We start from the raw sequence: 10,367 nt of genomic DNA on the forward strand, positions 1-10,367 counted from the left end.
GGTACACGAGCTAGCCGGCACCGAGCAGCTGTTGTTGCCGACTTCATTGTCAGTCTCGTACACAAGTCACAACATCCCCACGGCGAAATGCGGCCGCGTACGCAGACAATTATCAAAATAGAATTAAGCTTGATTTAATCATACCCTCCTCTCCTTTGAGTTTTCGGCCACCGTCGGCCAGCCGTGCCGTTTTTCTCGCCTCCCTGTTTTCTTCCAGTTCATTTTCTGCATTTATTCCGTCGCCGCGGTGCTCCCAGGGCTGTGACTCCGCCGAGACTTGTGCTGAGAGGGTGGAGAGACAATAGAAGGGGGGGAAAAATTGCAGACAAAATAAAACATTCTTAATGAGCCGAACGCAGTAATCTTTCACTTCTCTCTTCTGCAGTAGGAGGACTTAGTGGCGGCGCTGAGATTTTTTGGTAAAGCGTTTCAGCGAAGTGAGAACGAAGAGGTGCAGAGCTCATCGCTTCGATTGTCATGGATCCTTGGATGGGAAAACAGATTAATATGCATCAAATGTGGCACTGAGGAAATCACGACGATCACATACTGATAGAATGCTCGCTTTACCCCTGACCTTCTGTGTGTATACATGTACAGTGGCCTCAAGATGTTTTTGGGAGCGTTCACCCAAAAATGAAGAATTTTGCCATCATTTACTCATCCTCATGACTTTCTTTCTTCAGTGGAACACAAGAAAATACTTCAGTTTTTTCGGAAGTCAATAGGGTCTAGTGTTGCTCCAGACTCCATTGACATTCATTGTATGAACCAAAACAGTTTCTTTAAAATATGTTCTCTGGTCTTCCTCGGCATAAAACAAAGTCATGAGAATGAGAATATGATGGACAGTCCCTTGGCAATGTACCACTCAAAATCCTGATAAAAAGGTGTAGACATTTTCATGTTGTCAAAACACCTCCATAGCTGAACATGACCGTATGATAAACTTCACCTGTGGTTATTCCACAAGAATACCTGTGTGAATTTGAAGGGAACTGACTTCATATTTCCACTGTAAAATCACCTTGAGACCTGAAAAGTGAATAAAGATGAAGTTAGCTCTGAGAAGAAAAGCCACACATATTTTGTTATCAAATGCAATGACATTCATAAAGTGTGACTAAAGTGTCTAAATATCGCGTAAGGCCACTGCACATTGTACAATTACAATCTCCCAGGAATTTATACCATAGCTTTTTTTTTTTTTTTTTCAGCGTCAAGCCCCCTTGGGTGACTCATGCAAAGTCTGAAGAAGATGTATAGGTTTAGACATCCATGAAAAATTCATAGAACTGGTGTGTTTGGATATGGTTACACTATTGTATTAAGGAGTGTATAATTTACAGGCTTGATCATTACTGGTTTGATAATCTGCTATTGATTTGTTTTATATCCTTTCTGTGCAATCTTGGTTTTCCAGTATGCTAAACACATGCAATAATACATTTTGTTGAAAGCACAAATCGATATATGCAGGATGCCCCCCATTATCTTTGGGGTGTTATTTAGTTTGGGGAGAGTTTAAACTATAAGTATTTCTAAACACTTTATTTAAAAGTCCATCTTCCATTTCTCTTTTACTCACCCTCATGTTGTTCCAAACCTCTATGACTTTCTTTTGTGGAACATTGGGGGAGTCACTGGGGACTTTTCAAATGACAGTGGACCTCTTTTGGACTTCTGATTTATAATATCATCTTTTGTATTCCTCAGATGAAAGAAAGTCATACACGTTTCGAACAAAAGCCTGATTTTCAGTTTAGGGTGAACTATCTCTTTAATGCACTACAAACACTTATTATATCCATTTCTAATTTTGACAGCACTGTTAGTGCAAGAACACACTGCAGAGCGCCAAGCATTTCTCTAAACCTTCTTCTCGTGCCTAAATCTGGGCATGTTACGTGAATCTCTGGTCAGCAATATTAGCCTGTGAAATTGATGAATTGCTAGACATTAGCCCCATTCAAACAACAGATGTTAATTCACTTCAGATGTGAATTATCTGATCATTTGTGTCAGGAAGCATAATATGAATGACACAGATTATCTGAAATTCAGCTCTTCCCCTGGTAGACACAACGTCCTTTGTCTCCTCAGGTAGAGGGCTCTGGAGTTAAGGAGGCAAACTCCAGAATGTTCCATTAGCCAGCCGTGTCTCTAAACATCTCATTAGGACCTCGACATGGCCCGCCTTGGGCTCTGCTGTGGAGAGCGATTGCTTTGCTCTTTGATGAGGAAATATTAGTTATCCTGGCTCTGGATCCGTACACATATGTCCTTTTGTTTGGTGTCATTAACCAAGGACACCGGAAATATCATAATGGCCTCAGTTCTTAAGGTTGCATACACATGTCTGAATGATAGCATTTACTGTATAACTATCACGACTACTGTATTTCTAAATCTAAAGTGTGGTACAAAAGACTGAGAACACATAAAAAAACTGGATTTCAAATGTAAAACTGTAAACAGCGAAACATTATGATGTAAATTAAGACATTTCTTGGTCACTAATCAAATAAGAACATTTGTGACATTGATCATGTGACTCTGCTTTCTTGCTTCTGCTCAAGATGCTCTTTGATCATCTTAAAGTCACCATGAAACAGAAGTTAGATCTTTTCTTTTCTATTGTAATGTATTTCCGAGTGAAACGGCTTTTTGAGAATTTGGATGGTGCCTTAATTTTGTCCTTTGGGAAAGGATTGGATCGGTGTCATTTGGTAGCGCTGCGATCCCATGTGAGTGACAGGTTGTCCTGCTCTCGTGCCAGTAACACATCATCAGAAAAGAGATACCATTGCAAGAGGGAGGGGAAGTTATTTTGATTAACGATCATACAAGGGCACCTTAATAAAAAAAAAGATGTCTACCGATAAACATTCATAACAAATACTGCAATATAACTGTGTATAAAACATATGAATCAAATGGTTATTCATATATTTAATATGCACTACTTTAATGACAAGACCATGTAATGCAGCTGTTGTGGAAAAAACAAATAAGAATACCAGTCAAAGGAGCAATCGTTCTCCCACGTTTAAAGCTCGCCTAACTTGGAAACTCAGCACAGAGTTCCCCAGTAGTAAATATGACGTGTCTAATTTCATGTCTAATTTCCTACTAGGAAACTATTATTTGCCATAATTCCGATTGCACGTGAAGGTAGCATTAATACGGTTGCATTCACACACACAGAGTTTGCTTATTTACAAGATTGCCAACCTCATTCGATAATCTCATTCACGGGAGCCCCGCGCTGTGTGAACGGAAGTGTAGTAGACAATTGTCCGTCGAGTACAATGCAATCTCGTTGCGTGTTTTATATGCGGGAATTTGGTAACTCACACAGACAGAGATATGAAGAGCTGTCTGAATGTTCTAGATCCAATAAGAGCTGCTCCCGCCAGTATTGTAGACAGCGTGAATATCCAATCATAGTCGATGAACTCGCGTCTCGTTTAGACTCTTGCTGTATCAACTGTGACGTCGCCATCTTTGATTTATACCTCAGTCAGTGTCACTTTGGTTGCTGGTGATATGTATGGCTAGCTAGAGCTAGAGTCCCTTATTTATTTAGCAACTTGACTAGTGCATTTAAGCCGTTATGCGAATGGGACAGTTCGAAAGTCCCACTTGTTATTAAATAGGCTACGGTTGTCAATCCCAAACTGACTGTGCATTCTGAAATGAATGGTAGTCTACTTATATATTCATTATAGGCTAAATGAAAATTGCTTACTTTTAATAAATACTACTAATAATATATATTATGTGTTATATTATATATGTGTGTGTGTATATATAGTCTCAGTCTTTTGGACCCCCACTGCAGTCAGTCCCCACTGCCCCAGATTCAATATAAGATAGAAAGAATGCTGTGTTCCATGAACTAAGAGCACCACGCTGGTAAGAATGTGTTGTTAATCACCTCCGTCTTTGTTATTTCTGCGGTTGAATCCTTTTCAGCTCAGCTGATTTGATCAAGGCACCACCGTTTCCAGACTTTGAGCAGTTTCTCTTTCCCTCCCTCTAGAGAAAAAGCATTTACTGAGAATCCAAAAGAAAAATATGGTGTTAGAACCTCCCCTTCCTTCAACACAGTCTCGTGGGAGCCGAGGAAAGGTATCAAAACAAAGAAAATCAAAAATTTCAGACTAGATAATAACTTGGATTACAAAGAAGTGCGCAGCCCGAAGAACTGGTAATTGGGTCAAGAGTACTTCATGTGCAGAGAATGAAAATAATAAGATGAGATAAAAACAGATAAGATTAGAAATATATGAAACCTTGCGCTTGTTAACTTTGCTTAAGATTGGCGTGCTTCTGTTAACCCATCCTTCCACAGTGTTTTTTAAACTCATTTTCACAATGCGATATGTCTAATTACACAATATGTTCATCAATGTAAGCATTGGTCTTCCTTTAGGTCTCTTGAGTATACATGTAGCATCAGGCCACAGTCCATCCTGGTTACTTCGATTGTCGCTTTTGGACCATGTGTCCTTTTAACTCCCACAGCGTCGTGGCCAGACCGTAATGTCTTCCTGTCCACTATAGCCACAGCCGGCCCCAGGGGCTATCTAAGCCTCGTTGGCAGGCTTGAATCCCAGAATCCTCTAAATAGAAATAATTGTCCCTGACAATCGCTGTGTGCTTTGCTAATGCTTGTGACAGAACTTTTTTGTCGTTCTGACGCCCACGAGCCTGGCTAGCGATACATGTAGAATATGCTAAACTATGTAATCTCAGCCCTGATTAATAAGTGCCACGAGTGCTCACGCTGGACGCTAATGGCTCCATTCAGCAGTTGTGTGACCACGCTGGAAACCGTGGGACCTAATGTCTTGACATTATTCCACTTGACCACTCTCGAGTAGGATGATGATGACCTTAATTGTGATAATTTAGCCTGCCTGCTTATATAAATCTGTCCTGAATGTCGCTCATATAATACAATCTGTTATCTTTACTCATTAAAAAGCATGAAAAAGTATGCTATGTGTTAAATTTTTATTTTAGCATTTTATTGAATTAACTTTTTATTTTATTTTTTATTAACATTTAAAACATTTTTTTAATTATTTATTTTTAAATAATAGCTAATTGCACCTAATGCAATGTGTGCAATCTAAATGTGTGTTCAACAAACCTAGTCGGGATCCTTTGGTTAGTTAGAGCGAAGTGTCAAGACCATAGTAAATATGCAGACCGACATACAGGCTCTACAGTAAATGTGATTTAAAAGGCATAGTGGATCGTTTTGGTCAATTTATAGGTTCCAGTCATTTTTGAAGTTTGCCTCCTTCAGTTGTTTCATTCTTTCACCTCTTCTTGTCTTTCCTCCGAGACTGCGCCACTAGTGCTGCAGAGCAAATTTGCAGGTGGTGCAGTGCACCTGTGGCAGACGCTAAATACAAGCTAACAAAAGACCCAAACAAACACATTCAAAAGCAACTCTCCTCAATTTTCCAAACGACTTGTCCATTTTACGACAATACTTTTTTCCCGTTTTTGTGCCAAGCCAGTCTTTTTTTCTCCCCCCTTCTAGTCAAGGCAATCACCTCTCTCATATACATCTGTACAAATTGATTTCCTCTTTACAAGAGAAGATAAAGAGCACAGCAACAGAAATACCTGTAAGTGAGGTATAATTACTGAGAGAGACACCCCCTACTGAGTCCATTCAGCAAAGTCCCAACAACATGCATTTAAAACCTCAATAGCGCTCGACGGCCTCGCGAATAAGCCAGAGATTTGATTAAAATTACAGCTCTTTTGCTCCTACTTCATCTATTAAGATAAGCATCTTGTTCAGGACATTTTTATATATACATATGAAGAGGGCTGGTACAATTTAACAGTTTTCTCCTGCTGCTCCATACAAAAGGATCCCTGAGGGACCCCACTTCACTCTCACCTGTACAAAGCGGTTGGTGTCAGAGTGGCAAATGGCCATATTCAATAATATTCAGGAGCTCTATCTCTGACAGAGTGACTAAAAGAATGTGTGGCTCCATTGTTCGCTTTTTAACGTGTAATGTATCTGCAGTGGCCTCAACATCTGTCACTGGAGTTGTAATATGTGTAATAGTTTTTAAATATTGTATGACTTTTGGATCTCTTTTTTTGAAATCTGGCAATGTATGGGTTTGGACATAGTTATATGCATAATTTGGAATAGTTCACTCAACAATGAAAACTCTGTCATTTACTCACTCTTATATGTTGATCCACACCTGTATGACTTTCTTTTTCTCCGAACGCAAAAGTTAAGATTGATTAACTGTTGGTCTCTCTTTTCCATGCAATGTATGGGGACAGATGCTTTCAGGACTCAAAAGCACAATAAAACTATTATAAATGTGGTCCATATGATTTGCACACTATACTCCAGGTCTTCTAAGTCATTATATTATAAATTATAGCTTTGTGAGAAACAGATTAAAATGTATGTTGTTATTCACTGATAATCTTTGCCACCAGATCATAAAAAAATCATTAAAAAAATTACTTCAAGAGAATGATTAATTCATGAATCGGACATCACTGTTTCTCTCATTTACCTTTGAAAGATTTGAATTATAATGCAGAAGTTGTATGGATTTCTTTTTACCATACTTTAATAATGATTTTATTTCTTTTCAGTTTTTTAAAAAGTTAGAGAGTGTCAGTCCCTCGTTTTTTGTAGTTGAATGTAAAAGAGTTGATCAAAATGGATTATTGTGCATTTGGCAGAAGACAGAAAGTCATATGAGTTTGGAACAACTTGAGCATGAGTAAACGAAGACAGCATTTTCATTTTTTGGGTAAACTATTCCTTTTCATGACAAAACAATCCAAATATTGTGAGGTGATGACTACATTACATGTCTCATTTCAGTTTTCAATGATATTATAATTAGTTTGTTTTGTTTTAGGTCATTTTTGGCAGCTGTAGTGGGAACCGGAAATAACATAATTTTCAGCTCAAAATACGTTGTAAGTAAGAAAAGGAAAAGGTGCAACAGTTCTGGAGAGGATAAAGCGAGAGGCAAGAAGTTTTATGCACTTTTACCTCATATTTTGCAGGTGACAGATATGTCAGGACCTAAAAACCCTGCGGTACAGCGTTTTTCTTCCACTTAAAGAAGGAGTTTCTTAAACCAGAGAGCACACAGACAACCCGAAGGACTTGTATTTTTAACAAAGCATTTCTCTTTTTAAAATATCTTCAAGTAGGTTCACCTCATCCCTCCGAGCTTTCACGCTTTTCTTTTGTATTAAAATTTTTGGAGGGAAAGGCATGAAGCAAAACAAGAGCAGAGGGCTGTTTTTCTTTTTTAGTGGTGAGCTGATCCTAGGTATTGTGAGTTTCGCGATGTCTAATGATCCACTGACGGTGCTGTTGTGTCCCGTGAGGCCTGGTTTGAGTGACTTGTCTGATGTGGTGAGCTTTTAATGGTACATAAAAATGAAGTCACGTAATAAATGAGAGGGAGAGTGAGAAATAGGGGAAGGGGGTTTAAGAAAGACTGTCCTCTTATGACAGTCATGCTTTCCTTACACTGCTTGTTCAAATGTTATGCTTTTTAATAGTTAAACGGTTACTACACAAATAAGATTGAAATAATTGGCATGACTCTTCCATCTATTTGCATATAAATACATTTAAATACTTAGTATCTGTCACTGCCTCATAGGATCAAACAATAAAAGAGGGCATGATAGAAATGGGTAGTAATCACTTCGCAGTGTGATTCCCTTGAACCATATTCTCTAGATTTTCATGGTTTATTTATAGATGTTTTTGCATGTGTGTGTGATGTGTAAAGCAGTGATCAGGGCCTTAGATATAGAATGTCCAGAGTCTATTTAAGGAGGAATTACTTTAAGATGGCATTTGGAATTTCTGATGGGGCACATGTGCTTCACTCTAAATGTTACACTGCTGACTGGGTTCTATTGTCACCATATATTAGGTATTATCATTCCTCCTTCATTTTTGGCTGCAGTATGTCTGTAAGATAGATAGCATATCTATTTGTTATAATGGTTGAATTAAACATTTTAGCCGAGGAACACTGTGATCCAGCATAGGGTGTATAGCCTTCACCCATAGCCTGCATAGTTTCATTTAAAAAAAATATTATAATAATTTTAAGATCTCACTGAACACATCTGCACTTGCCATCACTGCATACTATAAGGAAATGATTTGGTAATGATTCACTGATTTGGTTATTTATGGTCATCTCTCAGGATTCCGGGGCAGCAGCAGTCAATTCCACAGTTGTACTTGTACAGATAAAATAAGACAAGAGGTTGTCCATGTTCACAGCAAAAAAAAAATCCACCCAACCTGTAGGAAACACAGACTTAAACAGAAATGGAACAGTGTGGAAATCAAATTGTGTGGAAGAAAATCTAATGCCTGTGTTTAAATGTGTCACAACATTGGCGAAATATATGGTTGCACTCTGTCTCATTATCTTACTCTTACTCCGATGGTGTTCATTTCCTTAAAACAATCACTTAGAATAGTATATTCAGTAGTATCTCTGTATTTTCCTTAGCTTTAAAACTGACAGTTACTTAAATACACTGAACACTTCTTTCCTCCTCTTGAATTCCTTTATACACCTACGAAAAAAGCAAGTCGTGATGGAGCAGTCAGACCCATAACATAGGTCTGTATCCGTTACATTTCTTTTCTTCCAGTTACTACCTGCCTCTCCAATGCACTCTTTGTATTCAGCATATGTAAGACTAGCAGATTGCTTGGCTGTTCTCTTGTGGAATAATCAGTGCCAGAGCAAATGCATCTGCTTCATGATAACCATTCTCAACGTGAGCAAATGTCTCTGAGGTTGTCCAACACATCCACCTTGAAATGTAGCTGATTCACTGAGGCCTTGGCTCTCAACATCAGAGAGTTGTGATAAAAATGAGCTTGTTTTTTTGTTTAGTTTTTCCCACAGGCCAGCTTCTGTTGTGTGGCTCTGAGAGAGGCAGAGACAGAACAACCACACTGGCTGCTGTATCTTCAATTAAGGCCAATTAGACAAGTTTGTGTATGGAACCAACATTGTGTATTTAACCAATTAAACAGGTCATTTCATTTGTATGTTAAAACTTTATGTGGGAAATTAAACATGAAAAAATTAAATAAAAAAATTCTTAGTAAATACATCTTCTGGGTCTAGTGAAGAAAACTATTTTTGTCTTCGTCTGTCATCACCAAGCCCTTCTTTTTAGGCAATCGAAAGAAAGAAGAAAATACGAAAAACGTTGTCATGAAACTCTATGGCACAGGCTGATAGGTCCTTAACTCAGTCTGTTTGCAATCACATCATTCTCTACATTAGCAGCCAATGAGCTCGCTGCTCAACTTTAAAATACATGGCCCATGTTTGCTGTAACATTTGCAGCGTGCTTCAGAAACCCTCCACCTTCCCCAGCTCCACCTGTATTGATGTGTGCTTTGTACAGCAGCAGCATATTTTATTTGGCAGTAAACATTTACATAGCAGCGTGTTGCGTATGTATTGGCAGTAGCAATAACCATGAACAGTAGCAGTGTAGCAGATTTATTCCGCTAAGACCAAACATATCAACATTGTCATATCCATTACCATGCTAAACACTCCAAGGGCCCTATTTTAACGATCTGAAACGCAAGTGTCAAAGCGCAAAGCGCAAGTAACTTTGTGGGCGGGTCTCGGCGCTGTTGCTATTTTCCCGGCGGGATAAATGACTATTGCGCCAGGCGCAAATCTAAAATGGGTTGGTCTGAAGTAGCTTCATTATTCATAGGTGTGGTTTGGGCGTAACGTGAAATAAACCAATCAGAGCGTCATCTCACATTCCCTTTAAGAGCAAACGCGCTTTTTCCATAGCGGATTGCTATTGTAACGGCGGATTTGCCAGGCGCGCGCCAGGAGCGGTTCACAGCCAAGGAGAGCAACGCTCTCGTCACGGCCGTAAAAGAGAGAAGTTACATTGAAATGGAGAAACCCACCCAAATTAACTTCGGTTAAACAGGCGTATGATAATTTGGGTAAATGTGTAAGCTAGATGTATGCTTTTATAATAAATAGTCTATCTATCTATCTATCTATCTATCTATCTATCTATCTATCTATCTATCTATCTATCTATCTATCTATCTATCTATCTATCTATCTATCTATCTATCTATCTATCTATCTATCTATCTATCTATCTATCGTAATAATGTATTCAAAAATGAAAACTGCTGCTTCTGTGTAGATGAGAGAATCAAAGTGTAGGCTATGTGCGTTGTGCACACGCTACATTGATTATGGCCAAGCATGCGCCCTTAAAATAGCATATGAATAACATGCGCAACGCGCCAC

At 38.7% G+C, this 10,367-nt stretch overlaps 1 protein-coding gene across 1 annotated transcript in view; it reads right to left on the minus strand.

Moving 5' to 3' along the window:
* The window catches only part of LOC309478975 (ribonuclease inhibitor), a gene marked incomplete at its 5' end in the record, with an annotated part of 133,335 nt that extends 132,871 nt beyond the window's left edge, over window positions 1-464 (minus strand). The window contains 2 exons of the mRNA XM_082142820.1: window positions 145-282; window positions 371-464. Coding sequence (XP_081998946.1) covers window positions 145-282; window positions 371-464 — 232 coding nt within the window. The remainder of the gene's footprint in view (window positions 1-144; window positions 283-370) is intronic.
* Window positions 465-10,367: the final 9,903 nt, after the last annotated feature.

This window comes from Leuciscus leuciscus (assembly GCF_965113295.1).
Source record: "Leuciscus leuciscus genome assembly, chromosome: 17".
Lineage (NCBI taxonomy): Eukaryota > Metazoa > Chordata > Actinopteri > Cypriniformes > Leuciscidae > Leuciscus > Leuciscus leuciscus.